Source organism: Calypte anna, chromosome 2 (genome assembly GCF_003957555.1).
Source record: "Calypte anna isolate BGI_N300 chromosome 2, bCalAnn1_v1.p, whole genome shotgun sequence".
NCBI classification, from domain to species: domain Eukaryota; kingdom Metazoa; phylum Chordata; class Aves; order Apodiformes; family Trochilidae; genus Calypte; species Calypte anna.
In genome coordinates this window covers 41,970,786-41,991,273 of record NC_044245.1, presented here as the reverse complement: position 1 = coordinate 41,991,273, position 20,488 = coordinate 41,970,786, and the positions used below count along the sequence as shown (strand labels likewise).

Below are 20,488 nucleotides of genomic sequence, written 5' to 3'. Positions count from 1 at the left end.
GTGAAATCATAACAAAAGAGTATATTTCTTATTTTCTCTGGAAGTTTTTGTCTGAAAAAATAACTTAGGTAGGGTAGTGGATACTCAGGAGGTAAGTAAGAAATAAGACTGTTCTTGGATTGTTTATTTTGTTCTATGTGATCAAAAAAAGTCACAATGGGAGATTATAAGTCGTTAGAAAATTAATAAAGGACATTTGGTGCTTTATGAATTGATGATGCACCCACACATCTGTTCATTCCTTTCTCCCATTTGTAAAATGGGATTATGAATGGATTCCAGTGGAGTCCAATTTTCTATTGAAGACTGAAGGAAGACACGACAGAAGTCTGCAGAATGGTGAGTGGCATAAAGAACAGAACAAGGACTGGATTAGGACTCAAAACAAGAAGCATCCAGCTAAATTATGAGGCAAAAAGTTGAAAAGTTGAAGTCTTAGTAGAAAAAAAACCCAAAATAAAACATTAAGAAGAAAAAACAATACATAATTAAATCACAGAATTCACTGCCATCAGAAATATCATACACAATCATGGAACACACACAATCAGGTCAGCCCCTGTCTTTATATATTGCCTACATATACAATAGTCAGGATGCAACCTTCAGCTCTGGAAATTCCTAAATGTGCAATTTGCTAGAGGCTAGAAAACTACAGCAGAGAAGGACCTTGCCATTATGTGCTCCTTCTTACAGTCCTCCCTAAATTGTCAGTATTAGTCATTATCAGAGACTGCATATTAGATTAAACAAACCACTGACTAGATACTTTACAACCACCAACACTAACTCCTGGTTACAATTTGCCTTCCTTCGTGCAGAACGCCCTGGCAAGCAAGCAGTGGAGGCTGCAAAAGTGTTAATAGAATGGGATGACTACATGCCACATCGATATACCATTTGTTTCTAAAGCAGAATTACGAGGAATAATCTCAAGCAAGGCTGAAGAAACTGGCTTGATATGTATCATCATAAAAATCTATCTTCTCAGCAGAGCAGTGGTTGATCATTAACAGGTCATTAAAATGTGTACAAAGCATAAAGATCAGTCCTTGTCCCAGGGCGCTTTCCACATTAAATGCTTTCAGGTTTTTCAGGGCTGCATTAAAGAGCACACTACTGTTGACCGATGCCTGTAAATCCTGACTTCAAACTTGTGTTTTGCCTGAGGATCTGCACACACTGAGACATTTATAGAGGTTACTGTGCACTACGCACATACTGACTTGCTAACAAAGTGCTACCCATCATTTTATCTACAGAGCCCCAGCAGAAGATACAGCCTTATCTTTGTTCACGATGTTCTATTACCTCACTAAAGCACCTTCATCATCCCAGATCAGTCAGGAGAAAGACTCACAACCAGCCTCAGAGCTACTGCAGCTGACCAGGAGCGCACTGGCTACTGCTATCGGTGGCTCCATCAGGGACACAGTTTAATGTAAAAATAACGAGGGGTGGTGGTGCAAAACACCACAGAAGACAAACAGCCTGTACTTAAAAGCACTTACCTCTCAGGAAGGGCACCCAGTGAAACAGTTGGAAGGCAATGACCTCCAAAGAACTTATTCTCCAAACATGACCTTAACACAAGGAGACTGCCTAACTTCTTATCTAGCAATCTGGAGGGATGTGAATAAAAGAAACACTACTGCTCCCTTTTCCTTTCACTTCAGCAAGGTTTGCCTGCGGCAGGAGTTATTCCCACCGCCACCTCACAGTACCCAAGAAGAAACAACTTGCTATTGAGCAGCAATGCTGTTGATGCCAAATTCACTGTCTCCACAGTTTCCTGAGAGACTTGGGAGAGGTGGTACAGCTATGGGAAACACCACAGTATCATAAAGCTGGGAATCACAGGAATACCTACTATGCTTTGCTCTTCAGCAGCAGAGAAAGGAAAATATGAAGTTGATAGTATATTAGACCAAAACCCACAAAATAATCTGCTTTTTCAGTTACTTTCTCAGGGAATTTTCACTTGACACTACCTTTGAGTATGAATTTTCAAACAGACAAAAGCAGAGACAGACACACCACCGTGTGGTGGCACTACATGTTTGTTTCCTAGTGGTAGCTTTTATCCAGCCTGTAGATACAGGTCTTTTTAAAAAAAAAACAAACAAACATAAAAACCAAACCAAAAAAAACCACAAAACAAAACCAAATGCAAAACCCAACACAAACAAACAAACAAAAAACTTGAAGATTTGGTACAAACACCTTCAATTTTAAAAATAGCACACAAATTCTATAGTCTGATGATTTTTTCTTTTTAAAACACTCATTATAAATCATCAAGATAGGAAAAACCACAAGGTTACATAGTTCTTCATTTAACATTCAAGCATATTTTAAGAGTTCTAAGTAAATGCTGTAGCTGACTTCTTTGATAAGCAACATTCACAAATCAGTCCTTTAAACAATTCTGTCCCTGTACAGGGACTACAGAAGCAAGAATACATCCCATAACCCACATGAGTCATAACAATAATTTATTGAGTCCTATTACCAAATTCCTGCAATGCCATATTTCATTGATTTCAATTTTTAAAGATCTTCATGCTACAAAATTACATGCAGATTTGAGAGCTCATATTGGAAGGGAACATCAGCTGCTTGGTGGAAGAACTTAAAAGGGCTCGCAATTTAAATTCAGTAAAAGGAAAAAAGACAGGAAAACATACTGACAGGCTCTTATTTTGAATTCTTATTTTGATGTCTGAAGCTGACATTTGGACAAAGGAAGACATTTCCTCTCCTCACATTTAAGAAGAATTTCTAGGCATGATGAATGTCATGCACCCCTTCTCAAGCCAGAACGGGTCTCAGGAGTGCAGCTGCACTTTAACTTCAGGACTGAGTCTGGACCCTCCTGGTTCAGGGGGTTTGGGGAGTGTTTCTTGGGTGGGGCAGGTGACAAGATTTATCCTACCTTTTGTTTGAGCAGATGTAGTCACTGGTTCACAAATATATGGGAGTTTTTCTAACAAGGCTTTCAAGTCAAGCAGTCAAGACATTTCTGAAGGTAAAGACCGTGGTATAGCACTTGTGCTTTGATAAGGAGTTCTTCATAAATCACACATGCAAACTCTTTAATGTGCTGCCTGTTTAACCTTTTTTATAGCGACTGAATACACATCTGTCTTTGATATTTATGGAAGTGCATTGTGAGGAAATCATTCCTCTTGCACAGAAAAATTAGGAAAAAAGACTATCTGCTTCGGTAATCTCTAACTCAGTAATCTCCAGTAATCTGTTTTGACTTTTTATTTTATTATTTAAAGTGGGAAAGCTCAAAAGTGGATTCAGAGCTCAAAAGATATGGATCATATGTTTCTGACTCAATGTGTCTTCCCCAGTCTGGCATTTATTACTATTTTTATTGCTACAACTACCGTTGTTTCTTAATGGAATATGATGGTACTAAGGGGTTGCTTTTCTAATGATTTCGTATCAGTGAAAACAGCTTTGAGTTACCTATGTCTTCTTCCACCCTCATCTTGTCTCATCAATCAACTTAAATTTTTCTTTTTAAAGAAGTCATAAAGCACTCCAGCTTCCTTTCTCCCATCTTCCCTGAAGGGACATAGTTTCTGAAGGTGGAAAACTACCAGCTTCTCAATAAATGGCAAATGATTTGTTCAAGGTGCATTTAACATTTTAACACTGAAAGCTACTTGTAATATTTTAACATTTCCATATACACATAAAATACACACAACCTCAAAGAAAGTGATTCTGCCATCATTTGTACATTAATAAGGTGAACTATTTCTAAAAGATTGTTCCCAACAAAGGTTTCTTCTGAATTATGATTGATTATTTATGCAGTCCACTTTGTTTAACTGGTGTCTAAGTTCTTGAAGAGAACAATACTGTATACAGCTGCTTTATTCATAATGTCACTGGCTCTTTGTTGCTATTTTTACGACTCTATCTTCCTGTTGGGCCATGTAAATAGAGATGCCTATAATTAGCGGACACACAGCATTGTTTCACAAATCTTAGCTCTTACATTAAAATAGGAAGCTTCTTGGTTCTTTGGGAATAACTTTTAATTTGCCCTGTTGTTAGGATACACAGTTGTAAAGCCAGTTACGGTGCAATGGAAAAATCAAAGACAGTATCTACTAAAAAAGGCTGCTGCTGCATTCTACCTGCATTGAAACATTAGGAAAACATTAACTGCTCATTCAGAAAAAGAAAATTATTTTCATTTTAATAATTAAGATATCTTTCTATTTGCAGCTTAACATCACAGAACTTGTTGGTGTTCAGAATACAGAATATTTGTTCACCACTAGACATTATCCTCTAGTCACCAAAAGTTTTAAATTCCCTTCACCTGACAAACAGAAGACATGAGAAAATAAGTCTGTACCAAGATCTGTTGCTGTTTTCCTATTGAGAGGTTTATTCTACCTCTTGACTATTTCTACATTGATTCTTAAATATTAAGGTCCAAGCCCAAGAGCTATTAACTAAGTTCTTAGGTGACGATTAAGGATTTAAAAAAGACTGATCCACATGTTATAGAAGTGCCTCATAAAAAAAAAAAATCTTTGTCTGGTAAATTCACTTTCTTTTCTGAATACACTTTACATTAACAACATAGAACAGCATGCTTATAAATATTTAACACCTGCATATGTTTTTGTGGAGGCACTTGTGTTCACAGATTTCACAGACAGAAAGGAGTTTTGGCCATGTGGGCAGTGGTATAAAGATTTCAACCTACACCATGCTTTGTGGAAAGAGATGACATATTGGCATAGATTTTGCAATGAATAGATTCATCTTGCCTCTAAATAAGCTGCCATAATGCTTAGTGCTCTCACTGTTAATAAACCTCAGCCCCACTTCCCATCAGAATTTCTCTGTTCCAGGCATGTCCTTCTCCGAAATCTTTATCTGTCACTGATACAAAGATAATTTTGTACTAAGAACCATATTTTAAATTGTTCACAGGATACAAACCAACAAGAGACAATCACAAATGCTAAAGTTGCTTCTGACAAGTTAAGTTCTTGGGTTTTTTTCTCCTCTTTTCTTTCTTTTTTCTTCTCATGGTAGCAGTAGAAAGAGTTTACTTTGAACTAATCAGGAACAGCGACAATCCAGAAATAAGATTTTAACAGAGACCTATTTAAGAGTCACTACCACTGTCCCACATCTCCAGAGAAGCTCAGGGCGCAAAATCAACCTTAAAATTAAGAATTATATGCAAATACATTTTGCATTCCCCATTAATGCAGAAAGAAGAAAATAACTTGGACAAGTGTGTAAACAGACAACGTGGATCAGTCATGCCTTTAGGTAAGTCTTTGTTTACATGCTCCGTAACTTTCTTTCAAAGTCCTGAAGAAAAAAAGCCCACAAGCCTGAAGGACTTCCAACAGCCTGTCTGCTCTACATAATAAATACTCAAGTGGTACATGCAGCATAAGAGAAAAAAGTAAAAAGCTCCGTGGGATACCTGACACTCGAAATTCAAACTACTAATGTCATAAATTAAGTATATACGCCTGTGTGTCAGGCAGGGTATAATGTTCTCCAACTGCTTCAATGGACCTTGTGCAAACAAAGAACAGAACAACTGGCTACAAATAGCAGTTTTCTCGTGGTAGGAAAAAATATCTCAAATCAAGAAGAAATATTTCAAGGCCTGAAACGTTTGCTTACGCAGATTTAAATAAGCAAGCAGAAACCATTTCAAGTCCCTCAGGTACCTGCTCTGTTTTTCTGCCAGAGGTTGCTGCCTTGCAAGGGTGACTGCATACAAAGCTGCTCCTGATTTACCACACTCTGCTGACTGCCCGGATGATCCGAGGTAAACAAATCATTGCTTTGGGTTAGCACCAGATGCAGAACTGCAGACACAGAGGCAGAGACCTTTTCAGCTGTGTGCTTCTAAGAGCTACCAGACCTTCTGTATTTACCTTCAGAAATCGTCCTGGTTTGGGCTGACAGAAATACATAAACACGGGAAAGGCAAGAAGCAAGAAGGAACAAGTTCTTCGTAACTGTGGCTCTTGCTGCATGCACCTCACTGTCTCCACAATCCAATTATATTTGGGGTTTTCAAGCATACTCAATTCTCTTTCTCCAAATCTGACTTTACAATGCTGTTCACCAATGTCAGAACTGTTGCGAACTACAGGGATTACTATGGATCAGTGGATCCCTGAAAGGGAAGTGTTTAGAACAACTGCACCTCACAATGCAAAGGTATTCCCCATACGTCCTCCTTCAAGCTTCTCTGTAGGCATTGGACTTTCTTCTAGGAGACAAGCATGCTGCTAGCCTGAAAACTGGTACAGTCCAAAAACATATCTAGCCAAGTCCGCCAACAGTCCCAGTACAGGCTAGAATTTGGTCCTAAAACTCAGGCAAATCTCTTCAACAGTAGATAAAATATTGGTCTAAAATATAAGCACTGCTTGCTCTCCCTCCCACCCATTACAGAAGCTGAGTCAGCAGATCAGGACACCAGCTCTGTCTCAGGGCAGGTTCTCAGGCACAGGCACAGAGTAAATTGTGAGAAGACAAGGCTACCACAGCATCAATCAGCCACTGGCAGATGAGCAAGGCAGATGTCTGGAGGGCAGTCACCTTAGCAGCCTGCAGTACCAAATTTGCAACTGCTTACCAGTCAAGCACTTCTTGCAGCACTCAGGCTGTGGTTTGGGGTGACAGGAACCGTGACTGGATCAGCTGCTGGTTCAGTGGAGGCAGCCACGACCTGACCTGACTGGTCAGGCAGCTGGCAGCAACAATACCCAAAAATGCAGCAGCAGACTTTGTGGAAGGCTACCTGCATCTGACCTGCAATTTATCACAGCACAGACTGATGCAGCATACACAGCAAGGTTATAAGGAGGAGAGTTCTAGGTAAGGTAACAGAAGCCAAGGAGCTGAGGGTTGCAGGCTGAGGGCATAGGGCATGCTCTGCCCTGCCAGGAGGCTCCCTTGCCACCCAAGTGGTTCTTCTAAAAACCCAAGCCTTTTCCTGTAGTTCTGTTTATATTACACCATCTCCAATATATACAACCTATTAAATTATATTTACTTAGCTAACTTCCACACCTTTTCCCTTTCTCTTTCCTCAGATTTGGATCACAGCTTTCTTCTGCCCAGTATTTTCTTCCCTAGAATGACAATAGAGCAGATACAATAAAGAGGTGTTACAAGTCTTTGTTCAAACTCTCTTTGTTCAGTATTGCAGCTATTTACCTCCTGCTCAGAAGTTCCTGTTTTCCCACTGAGAGGGGGAAGGGAAGGCTGTGCTGAAGGTGGCTTTTTGTTTAAAAAGTCTGCGTGCAGATATTTAGCACAATTTCCCTTCAAAACATGTTATTACTAGTTTCAAATTAAAGAAGGAAATTTCTTTAGAGAACTCAAAAAATCTTACTAAGAAAGTAGTATTTTGCAGGTACCCCTTTCTCCATGTACCAACTCCTCCCATGTGAAAATGCTGAGATCCACTCACACCAAAACCTCTGCTTGCTATCGCGAACCATGCACAAACACAGAGGCATGTAGTGTCACTTCCTACTGCAAACATTACAGGTGATAGCAAGTAAAACCAAGAAAGCAGAAAGGAATTAGGCCACTGGAAGATATTGCTAGCTGGGAGCTTTGCTAGTTCACACCAAGGGGAAAAAAAGGAGGAACACAACATGCATAGTGATTTGCCTTTGACACGTGAGTAAGCATATGTCATTTACTAATGCAGTGATAAGGCAGGAAAGCCATGGGAGACATTCATTTGTTGGACTGAAGAAACATGTTTGGATTGACATTTGTGATGTTGAGATGTTTTGACATCTAAGAGTATCATAAGATTACAGGGAAGTGGATGTAACAAAATGACTAATGCCTCATTAGGAAACAAGATACCTACTTGTACTGTGGGGTAGGTGACCATTTATTTATAGGTAGGTCATTTTAATGTAAATTACCCATTTGGGTTATAAAAGGACATGTCTGAGGAATGGATCTGAAGAGCCTCCTCTTCTATCATCCCTCAGCTATGCTGCTCGAGGCAAAGAAACTGCATGTATGAAATAGGTAAACAAAATGGTAGCACACTGGGGGCAACCTTGGTAGTAAGCAGGTTAACTGAGACTTTAAATTTCCTGAGGTCAGTTTTAGCACAGTAGGTCAACACAAAAAAACAAAAAACAAAACCAAAACCAAACAAAAAGGTAAGAAGTGTTAATGAGGATCCTTCTAATCTCAGTATAATTTGAGAGGAAGTGTTTCACACAGGTGTATCAGAGAGGAAAGGTCCTGAAAGAGGTGATCTCCTACTAGTCTAAGCCACAGAGCTGGCAGATGAAACAAATGGGGAAAGCTTCTGATCATACACTTTTCTTCAGCAGCAAGAGGAAGGAACAGAGCCGCCCCTTTACCAAATGCTAACAAGTAGATAGGAAATTACCATCGGAAAGGAGCTGCTGATCTTAAAGAGCCTGACAAACACTGTAAGGGCTGATTAGAGTATACAGCCTTTGCAGTAGGTAGGCTTTCATGTTCTTATTTCATGTGCCGGGATGTTGGGATGACTGAAGTCAACGGGGAATTTGCAGAAGGTTTTAATAGCATCAAAAACTGACTCATTACATTAGATCTTAGTCTGGTTTCATTCCCACTGGCTCATTTGGACTCTATTTGCACCCCTTCTCAGGGGCATTTTCTTGTTTGTGTACATTGTCTAAGTAATTTTACAGAAAGAGCAAGCACCACAAGTCAAAATTATGTGTTCTTTTAAAATGCACTTCACCACCACATTTTTTAACCTAAATTGAAGCAGCATTTTGAAATACAGCTCTGTTTTTAACATGAAAATTACTTCAGATGTAGGTTGGTTTGAATTTTTTCCAGTCTAGCATTCCACTGTTCAGCTCAATAAGAAAGTGTAAATTAGATGTAACCAAGCTTACAGAATTCCATTCTATTTATTGCTATGCACTCTGTTTAATTTTAACTTGAGTAAGTAAAACACTTTCTAAGAGACCCCATCTCACCTTAGAAACATTATCTTGACTTGCTTACTTTAGGCAAACATTTCTTATATAGTCCTCTGTTATTACATCAACAGGGTGTCAAGTTCTTTGGATGACTGTCTGGTCATGTGTCATGATTGCCGAAGTCTAGAAAGAAATCATGAGTTTGAACAAAGTATTTAAAAACCTTATTCTCCTGGCTAAGATTCTTACCCTTTTTGCTGAGAATATAAGAAGGAAAAAATCTTTGACTATACTGAATGGAATAATGAAGTTGTAATTAGTAACACAAAGAATTGTGCATTATTCGACTCTTGGCAAGTCTCATAATTCAATTACACTTCTATAGATCCATGTAATATATTCATAATTGGTTTTATTCATCTTCAGATGGAGGTCATAATGCAAACAAAAAGCACACCTCTTCAAATAGGTCATTACTTTCCTCTTGCACACTGCCTTTTAAATTTAAGTGTCATTACTGCAAGAATATACTCAAAACAATAAACTAAGGATTGTGGGTTTCCCGAACAAAAGACAGCAGTTTTCCAATGACAAATACCTTTCTGCTCAGTAGGAATTTTATATGGCATCCAAATTCTGACAGTAGCCAGAATCCTGTGCATTTGGAGAAGAAAACGAGAATGCCAATACTATATTAGTTTGTACTTGCTATGTAATACCACAGGAAAGGAGAAATATTTTTTATCTTGGAGGTCAACCAGCAAGCCACAATAGTAAATAACTGTAGTAACTGTACTGCACAGTTCAGTGAGCATGGTTTATGCACATGGTGAGGCTTTGAAATATAACTCGGAAATCCCAGCAGAGATCCTGCTTTTCCATGTATCCTGATTTTCTCATATTGAATAGCTTTTCAGCCTTTTTGTAATAGCTTTCATTGAGGTCATGAGAAGATAGTGGTAGGTCTGACTGAAAACAAGTCCATCCAACATGCTCTGTGGCTCAGAAAAAATGCATTTGGTTATTTACACTTGCCAAAATGCAAGAACCAAATATGTCACAATAAGCACCAATAACCTTCTACATTACTGTATCGCTCTAAGTGTCACTATTGTATCACTATACAATTCGAATATTCTTCTAAAATACTGCACTATTTTTCATGGTTTCATATACCTACATCTTTATGAAGCAACAAAAGATGGATGGCTCATACTGATCTGGGCCTGCTCTTTCAGTTGCCTTACATCTCCTTCTCCTAAGACCCCATTTTGCCAAGTTCTGATTCTTCTATGTTGATTACTTGTGTCAAGCCTGAAGAAGAGCAGTTTGGATGAAGATGATGCAAAGACCTTGAACAAATTGCCTTGAGCTGTTGGGTATGGAAGGCTTGAAGGCACAGAAAAACCCCCAAACAACCCTGCAACTAAAAAAGTTGGAAATACAAGACTTGAGACAAAGAGGTAGAAGAATACGCAAGAGAGAGACATCAAAAACATGCTGAAATACTTTTTGCTAAGTATGCAACAATAAAGTTCTTCACACACCTTCATTATATCTTTAGTTAAGGATACATTATGGCAGAGCCTGTAATTACATGACCACAGACTTTCCCCTTTTCCACACCACCACCTGGCATGCAGCATCAGAAGGGAGAGTCTTCTTCAGAACTAACACTTTCCACTATTTTGCTTTCTCCTTGTTCACTTGCGTGACCTGCAGACTTGTTGCTGAAGTGCAACTCTGGGCTTTATATCCACATGGGCTCTTTAAAAATACTTTGTTATCTGAATTACCTCACAGGTCATTGGTAAACTATTAAACACATCTCTGTGAGATAAAGTATAATGGTACCTACCGCAACTTTACAGACAGTGCACTAAAATTAAGGTTAAAAAGTACCTTCTAAAATTCACTGGAAAGCTTCTTTTGCCCGCAGCACTTCGCACAGCACTGCATTCTGCCTTTCCACAACACAGCTTCTACTGACTTCAGCTACAGCCCAAATAATCATTTCTTTTGCATTTCAGATGCAAGGTGGGCGATGCAGAAAACAAGGACAAAAGTGAGCACAGCAAAATGCCAGGCTGGCTTGCTTCATCTGGCATCCCACAGGAACGCTGTAGCGCAAGCAGAAGGTAAAAATCAGGCTTTCCAAGGAAACAATTAGCCAGGAGACCACCCCTTCTCTTTGAATTATACCTTTCCTTATCCTATCCCTTAACCTCTGACACACCCTCTGTATGCACTGGCAGTCCCAGGAACTCTTGGAAAAACTGCGTAATGCCAGTGACAGACATTTCTTGATAAACATAATATGATCACACAGGTTTTGGCTGGATTCCAGCATCTGCATACAATTCAATACCAAACCAACACTGCCAGGGTGAATACCAGTTCTGGCACTTCTTAATGTCCAAGGTGTTCAGCTATAACAATATTTTTAATGGCTTTGTATGTGCCTATGCATACACAAACTCCTTGAAACAGCACACAATGTTACTGCAGGGTATATCATGCTTTAGAAATGAAACCAAATCAATGCAGATGCTGTCATTTTTGGGTGTTGTGAGGTTGCTTTTCCCCTCTATCATGTATCACAGTTTATGTTTTTCAGTCCACAGCCATAGCAGCTGGCATCCAAGCATGGATTGATCCTCCCCTCACCTGCTCCTTGTCAGAGTCTGCCCTACAGTAGCTGTTTCCAGTTGGAGACAAGGCTGATTTTATCAGCTGGAGTGTCACTTTAAAGATACATTGCAGAAGTTTCCTTTTTGCTGGAGGCTTTAGCTTTTTTGCCTGTCCCCCGGTGCTTAACTCCTGCCTGCACTGCTCTGTGTGTTTCCATTTTTAAATTTCACCTACAGTTTTTGGTACTCCTCTCAAAACTGTGCTGCCACATTCAGCTATGTATGGCCTGCAGCTGCAGCCCTGGGAACAGTATTACTGTTGAAAGAAGATAATGGATGCCAAAAATATATATTAAAGGTACTCTTTCATTTAATCACAACACACACACATAAATGAAAACAAAACAAAAGGGAGGGGAGGGGATGGGGGATGGACCCTGTTAGTGGCTGTACAGCTTCCAGACTACATAGATGGAGGCTGTGCCAAACAGTATCACCTTTAATATATTTAAATTGAGGCCTGGACATAGCATTTAAAGCTATGATACAAACCAGTCTTGTTTTCAGGTACAAAATGAGGTTTCTTGTCAGCTTTCCTTTCAAGTTATGCACATCAGACCATCAGCTAAACACAAGCAGCAATTACTCAAGTAGGACCAGAGAAGCTGCTTTCCCAACATGTCCTCTTTCCTGTCCTGTCTAGCATTTTTCAATATATTTATTCTTTGTAATAAGATACAATATATCACAAGACTGACAACACCTTGCACATCATTGCCACGCTTACTTAGTTCATCCCAGTTCTACAAAATCTGATTTTAGCACATCTCGCATTGGACCAGAAGCATTGTGGGTGCCCAGGGCAAGCTGCTAGAACAGCATCCCTCTAATGATGCCAATTTATTGAAGTATTCTTTGTTTTGATTTGAAGATTTTAATCTCCAGCAAACTTGTAGTTGCATCAGCATCACCTGCACACCCATAACTTGCAAAAAACCAAAGAGTGTAAACATACAATATTGTGCTCTAACTTGGCAAAAACCCAGTTATCTAGCAAAGCCTGGATTTGGTATTAATGAATGTGGAACCAAGGCCCCAGACTCTTTTAGTTCATCACCAAAAGCTTAACACTAAGCCTTTCTTGAGTCAGACTCATCTGCACTGAAAGTAAGGGCCTGATTCCTTCCTTACTCAGTCTTTCCTTACCAGTCTTACACCTGAGCCACTGCTTTCAGAGGAGAATCAGTGCCAGCAGCTCCCATGGGAACTGGCTCAGGCCACACGAGCAGAACTACCTTGATGGACACTAAAATCTATTTGCTATTTGACCCTAGAAAATAAGGCTTGGTCACCTCTGCAAAGACACAGTTTCCACTGCCTTCCTGGAATGGAAACAGAAGCAAGTGCAGAAAACCAGTGTTACAGGATGTATTTCATCCAAAAGAAAAAAAGAGGCTGAAAAAATACAAACATATATATTTTTTTTTTTAACTTTTTTTTTTTTTTTTTTTTTAAAGCAGGACTGAAACCGACTATATGGCACTATTATTCCCAGGAGAGAACAGGGAAGAACAATGCACTGAATAAGAAGGCACTCGCCAAACAAGGGCAGCACATTATAATTCCTGCTACATTTCTCATTTACAAGGGCTCAGAGCCCCTGAGAGAATTTCTCTGTGGGCCTGATAAGCCCATTTTTAAGAAGAATCCTTGAGCCACCACTGCTCTAACCCTGCTAGGTGTTGCTGAGCAGTCAGGGCAGAACACAGGACAAAAAAGACACATCCACAGACTACACAGGGATGCAGGAATTCTCCAAGCAACCCAGGGCAAGGAGTGAAACACATCTGCTTTTGCTATAGAATCAGCACTTTGTTAATGGATCAAATAAGTAGTTGGGAACTTGGGGGCCATTTATGATTTTGAAAGAGTCCTGTGTGACTCATAGTCAATTAACTGTTTGGCCTTCATCCTTTCTCTGCCTGCATTCTTACTGGATTGCCAGGAAATATACCTCTTCATCATATATGGCATGGAAAACTTTTTAGATAGGCATGCACAACTTTAAGCTCTTCTAATATGAGGTTTTAATAATGTGTAACAAATCACCTCAAGAAGAAGACAGGAATCCCAGAGCAGAAAGAGGAAAAAAAAAAAAGATTATTACATGAAGAGAGAAAACAAAGCAAAAAGAAAACCAACAATCACAAAGAAAAGGGACACAGACAAGTCCAGAGTTTTTATTCATTTTAAGACAAAATGCAGTATCTCCATCATTTGTTGTATCTGACAACATCACTGACTTCACAAGCAGTTCAGTTTCCAACAGTACAGTTATCCAAAGATGAGGCACTTCTGAGGAAAAAATTATATATATAAGGTCTTCCATAGCTTCAATACTTTTTATTGGACCAGCAGGCATAGCTGCAAAAAGGCAGTTTTCAGGGATGCAGTCCTAATCTCTTTCCAACTATACCATTAAACTCTGTAATCACAACACGATGGTTTGAGCCTCAGCAGTCATCCTCACGAGTCCCACACCCAGCCACAGCATCGTGCTAAAGCTAAGCAAGAGCCTAAGAAGCTGCAACTATTCCATTAGGACTACCAGGTGGGCTGCATATTTCACCAACACAAGGACATAGGGTTCCGAAGGCCAAAAAAATTATTTAAAATTACCTTTGGGTTGCATAAGATTTTTTCTTAGTACAAAGGAAAAAAATTGTTTCCTATTGCTTGGGAGGGGTGAGGGAGAAGGATCTATATTATATTCACCATCCACCCAAGAACAAAGTTTATGTTTAAGTATGTCTTCAAAGCATTCTTCTCATTAAGAGATGACATTTCATACATATTTGACGTTAACCTTGAGGTCTTGAGAATATTTAGCATTTTTCACCTTTTTAAAATGTCTGTGTTCAGCCTGAGTGGCATTTTCACCCTCTTACCATGTCAGTCTTAACACTGCTTTTTATCTGCACTTGGAGCACATTCCAGACAGCTCTTTCCAAGGCTTCTGTTTTCTCGTGTCCTCCAAGAAGCTCTCTCTTCACAAGGAAACACCCTGATCTTGCCCAGGAAAACAAAGACCTTTAAGGAAGAAGAACTTTAAACAATGATACGATCCTGGAGGAAGATGGAAATAATATAGATGCATGTATCCACTACACTAAGGGTTAGCAATGGAACAACTGCACCTAAAAAAAAGGGAGAACAGAAACCTGACTTTGTATTGCCAGTTTTCTTATTCATGGCCAGGAAGATACTGGATGAAGTGGTTGTCTAGTACAGGATACCTTTTTTTTTCCATTCAGTAATTCAAAGGGAACTGGTTTAAGACACCTTCTCTAGGTAAAACACTTGTTCAATCCATCAAAAGTTGTCTCAGTGTTCTAAGCCACGCGCAGGATGTGCAGGAAGAGCATGGGATCTTTACACAAAAGTCTCTGAACTGCAGTCAGAGAGGCCAGAAGACTAATAGAAAAAGCTAAGTGCAAGGAGAGCTTAAAAAAAATTAATTTTCAGTTTTTAGCTTCTTCACACTAGATGGTCTGTACTACTTCTGCTTTTCTTAATATTTATATGACTTTATTCCTAATGTACTTCAAAACTGGAATATCTGTAGAAGATTGTGATACAGCTCTTAGGAAGAAAAAAAAAGGGGGGGGAAAAGCATATTTAACAAATATTTGGACATGTACAGTTGTTCTGGGTTTGGTAACCTCAGTATTTTAAATAATGTGAACTTTCAACATCTATTCAATATTTTGAGGGTCTCCACTTTACTAGAATAAACAAATTCAACAAGAATTTCTTTTCTCAACTAAGCCTTCAAAGGTCTTACATTTGAAGAATAATGAAATAGTGATCAAAATTACCAGAAATGTCATTTTGAACCATAATTTTATGTGGTACAAATAATGTAAATAACCACTTATCAGGCTTCTTTTTCAAGTACATATCTTACTTCCAGCATTTTACTCGAAGAAGAATCTGCATAGAATAGCATAAAGAAATTTAACTGTAATTACAATTTACTAAAATTTGCACCACCACAAGCTTTGGCTTGCAGCAGCAACATAACAACCTTCCAAGGTATGCAATATGTATTTTTGTTGTTGAGAACAAATAGTCAATACAAGCCTTAAAATTAGCAGGGCAAGTTTCATGGGAGACTAGCAACATTCTGGTGTGAAGCAACAGTCTGAAGGAATCAATGTCTTTCTGCTAGAGAGTAAATATTTTTATAACTACATCCATAGCAACCACAAAACTCTCCACTTTTGCAAAGTGATCCATAATGCTTGACTTCAGAAAATGATTTAAAGCTCTGAGAAGGTATCACTAGCTACCATTTATCTTGTCCATAAAATTCCCAGGAAGACAAATATATAGTCTTTCTTGGCAATCATTGTACAGAAAAGAAACACTTGAAAGACATCTCATGAAATTGCTATACTTGCTTCTTTTGAAAATACAAATCTTCCTTGAAGATAGTGGATTACAGTGTAGGACTAAGTAACAAGCAGGTTATTTTTTTTATTGCAGTGTCAGCTCAGGTGATCCACATGTGAATTAAAGACTTTATGTAAAGACACCTCATACACTGTTTTTTCACCAATAGATCTCAGTGCCTTACAAAGATATGTATTCATATTCCACAAATGGAGAAGTCATTCATTGAAGTTAGAGTAGTTACTGGACATCTAAGGCCAGTGAATCCAGTTCTCCTGAGCCAGAAGCCCCTGTCCTATTCAGCAAGCACCATGACTTCTGTATATAAGTAATTTGGATAAGATTCCACACATCAAAGCTGTGCTTTATGCCAGTTGCCAAAAAACCTCTCTCAGAAATCCAGTGGCATTTTCTAGTTTGCTCTTTGCTCGGGAATAAACTGACCCTGGTTCTTTCCAAATAAGTAGGCAGGAAACCTTGCACACCCTCTGGTCATGCAGGCAGACGTAGAAGGCAATGGAAATCTGTCAGCACCAGGTAATTCAGCCTACACGTCATGCTGCAGCTCTGTGTTCATTCATACTAGACGTGTACAGTGCTCGGCCAAATGGCATTACAAAATTAAGCTGAACCAGGTGTGTGGGTCCATGACTCCATTACTGCTGAACACGCACAGTGAACCCCATCCCACGTTTACACTGGCTGTAAAGCAGCTATGAAAAGGACAGAGAATAGCTGATCCATCATAAGACCTGTCTTTATAAAGCTAACTCATTTTAAACAAATTGGAAGCAGCAGACTGAGTTAATAGCACACCAGTGCTTTGCAGAGAATCATTAAGTAAGAGCCACTAAACTGAATTTACTGTGCCACTCAACTACAGCCTCAGTGTAGAAGCAGGCTGCTATGAAAGAAAACCCAAGAAAATCCACACAGCAGTTAATTCATCTTTACAGCACCCAAACTAGGGTGGCAAGAGCAAAACCTGATCACAATCCTTCAGTTAAGAAGACCGCAAGATTTCACTGACATGTTAACTTTGTGATTTCCCACTCTCTTTGGTTGAAGAATAACACAGATTTCCTCTTTGCCTGTTTCAGAGCCAGGAGACACAGACTGCACTCCTCTTGCTGCATGCACATCCCTGACTGACAGAAGCAATAATCAGATATTTATGCAGCCCCAGAGTGCAAACTCACAGAACATTTAGCGCTGCTGTTTAACACCTCTAGCTTAGCTTTCCAGTGGTATCCCAAGAAACACGGGGTCTGGCAGATGAGTAGCTGCAGTGAAAACAGATACTACTGAAAACAGTCCTCTTCCCTGTCCATCTCCCAGATGTCTCCAGAGCAGGGAGCAGCAAAGGTATGCTCTTATCACTGCTGCTGCACTTCAGAGCTTGGTGCTTAGACAGAAAATTATCTGTCCCGGCTTCTGACTCCTGAAATACAGACACACATTCGAGTTTGTCTCATTTACAGGTTTGCAAAAGGATTGTGCTGAGAGCCAGGGGATCAGTACTGCAGGTCAGGAACATCATAAAGAGCTAATCTGTGCAGACAAGCCACAACTTTCATATACAAAGGATGACTGGAACATGCAGTAACTGACTGATGTTGGGTACACAACTCCCATTTTTGCTAAATATGAACAGCCAATTTTGAAATAGAGATCTTGTGTAAAGCTAGTCATGCTGTCCTAAAGCACATTCTTCCTCAGAAGACAAAACAAAACAAGCCAAACATACAGAACTGCTGAAAAAGGTTTGACCTAAACCCAATGCCAAACAAATACACACATACATATGAAGTCACTTATTTGATCTTAATAGCTGGTTTTATTTCAATTAATTCCACATAAAGGTATTCACTAATACGTTCTTCTTTCCCTTTAATTTTACAGAAGAGCTACGCTATTTGCTTTAAAATAAGTGGGGTTAAGAAGCAGAAATAAATTGCTTTATTGCTTTCAACTTGGTACTAAAAATGTCCTCCATTCTCTCAAATACATCATCACAAATCAGTATAAGTTCACCTGCATCACAGACTTCTGTCAGCTCCTTTCAGTTGGCCAGGAACTGTACATCTTGGCATTGTTGATCAATAAAAATACATATGTGGAAGCCTGTAGTGCAGAAACAACTCTATAATAGCCTGCAAAGTCAGGATACACTGAGGTTTTCTCTCTAGTGCTGGTAAACATGTTCTCAAGTACTTACAAAACTTAAACCAAAGCTGGGTCTAAATGTCAATAGTAACGAACTCAAGCATCTCCAATGGTGGCTAAAGAATATATTTATAATTATTGCAGGTGTCAGGCACAGCTGGTAGGAAACAAAATCCCCCTAAAAACCATCATCACTCTGTTCAGAAAGGTAGGCTACAGAAATCACCACCTGTCAACACAAACTAGAAAGCACACTTCCAACAAGGAGTAAGCAAGAACTTGTCTATGCCCCATGGCCATTTAGCTCCCCATAAGTGCAGCTGATGCATATTCACTTCTAGGTTGAATATACAACATTCCAGCAGGGCTTGAGAAAAGCCTTGGGCACTTCTCTAACAATCTGCAGTGGGATGACTCTTCAGATAAAGCATACAAAAGGTTCATAATTCTGCTGTAATTAATAACTGAGAGTTTCTTTCAAAAAGTAAGATTTTATTCACAGATCAACTGCATCCTCTGTATTTAACAACTGAAACAAGCCTACAATCACCTGCCTACTAAAGTAACCCCAACCATGCCAGCACAGCAGCTGGCATCTCGATACTCATCCTCTCAGCTTCTGCCACAGGCCCTCCAACACATGTCAGCCTGAAGCCTCACTTGGCTATTTCAACTTTGAAGTCAACAAAGCCAACAGTCATTCCACTGCTCTGGTGGAAGCACCACCTCTTCTAGCCTTGAAAATGAAATTAATCCTTCAGGCATCATCAAAGCAAAAAGACACAGGGAACTTAAAAAAAAATAAAATACTTGAGGCAAGCAGCTTTTTAAGTTCCATAGCTATTAATACTGGAGAAGAGCAGACCTGAAAGAAAGGCATTATTTTAAAATGGATTTTAACTCACGAGATGCTGAGTACCTATTGCTTAACACACCAAGAGCAGACAGGCCTGCAGAGGGATGGATCCCAGCGCCGTGCTGCTCACTGCCTGCTACTGAGAGAAGCGGCTGAACCCAACTCTATCCGTATGTTTCCTTACACTTCATAAAATCACTACCAAAACCAAAAGGTGCTAGTTGACATCCTGCTCTGCCCAAATATATCTAAGAACATATGGAATTTATTTTATTTTTTTAAATTGATTTACAAAATGAGCATAAGTTTCATAATTAACTCCCAGAACACGGTTTGATCTGCGAGCGACATGGTACGAGGTGTATACATCCAATGCAGTTAAAGAAAAGCCACTAAAAAAATCAGTTCCCAGTCTGACAAAACTTCTTTTTTTTTCCCGCTACGAGAGGCGATGATACCACAAACCCTGCGGAAGACTTAAAAAAAAAAAAAAAAAAAAAAAGACTCCATGTACCCTGTGTTACTTTGCATTTGTCAATAGTTTCGAGGCAGTGGCGCTGAGCTCACGCCCCGTAAAACCGCCCGTGTTTCCATGCCCTCCCTTCCCTCCACTTCACCTGTCGGTTCCGACCCACTGAAGCTGCGACAGGTGACGGATGAACCGAGGGGACAGCCCAACGTCCAAAACACAGCGGGAACTCCCCACAGCGCCGACCCGAAAACTTGCCGAACCCCCTGCGCCGTCCCGACGCTCCCCCCAAGACCCTCCGCGCACTCCCCGGCCCGGATCCTCCTCCATCTCCCACCGCCGCCCGCGGTCACTCACGATCTCGGTCACCATGAGGAGCCCGGGCAAGGTCCGCAGGAACTCCTTGTCGTAGGCGAGGGTGCTGGAGCTGGCCGACAGGTTGGCGGTGAAGGAGCTGCTGGTGGTGGTGACCGTGTGGGAGCGAGGGCGCGGCGGCAGCTCCTGAGGCGGCGGCACCGGCGGCGGCTCCATCGTCAGCACCCGCGGGGCTGCCCCGGTACCTCCCGGCCCGCCCGGAGCCGGGCGAGGGGCAGGAGGCGGGGGGGCGGCTGCCGCCTGACGGGTGGCGGGAAAGGCGCCACTGCCCTCCGCTTTGTGTGGCCCCGGAGCCGCGGGCAGCCCCTCGCCCCAGCGCAGGGAAGGAGGGAGGGAGGGTGCTCGGCGCCCTGCCCCAGGCGGAGAGGCGGGTCCGGTGGGGTACCCGCCCGCCTAAGGAGGCTGCCCAGCCCTCCTACGGCTGCCCCCGGGGCGGGAGAGGGGCAGGCGCCTGACGGGGAGGGTTCTGGGAGGGAGAGCGGTAAGGACGAGGTGCGGGACCCCAGCCTGGGATTTGGGGGGTGAGGGGGATCCCCAGCGCTAGGGAAGGGCCACGCGGGGC

At 40.7% G+C, this 20,488-nt stretch overlaps 1 protein-coding gene across 1 annotated transcript in view; it reads right to left on the bottom strand.

Annotated features, from left to right (window-relative positions):
• The window catches only part of CMTM8 (CKLF like MARVEL transmembrane domain containing 8), a 37,530-nt gene extending 17,285 nt beyond the window's left edge, over window positions 1-20,245 (bottom strand). Inside the window, exon 1 of the mRNA XM_030445566.1 lies at window positions 19,909-20,245. Coding sequence (XP_030301426.1) covers window positions 19,909-20,082 — 174 coding nt within the window. The 5' untranslated portion in view covers window positions 20,083-20,245. The remainder of the gene's footprint in view (window positions 1-19,908) is intronic.
• Window positions 20,246-20,488: the final 243 nt, after the last annotated feature.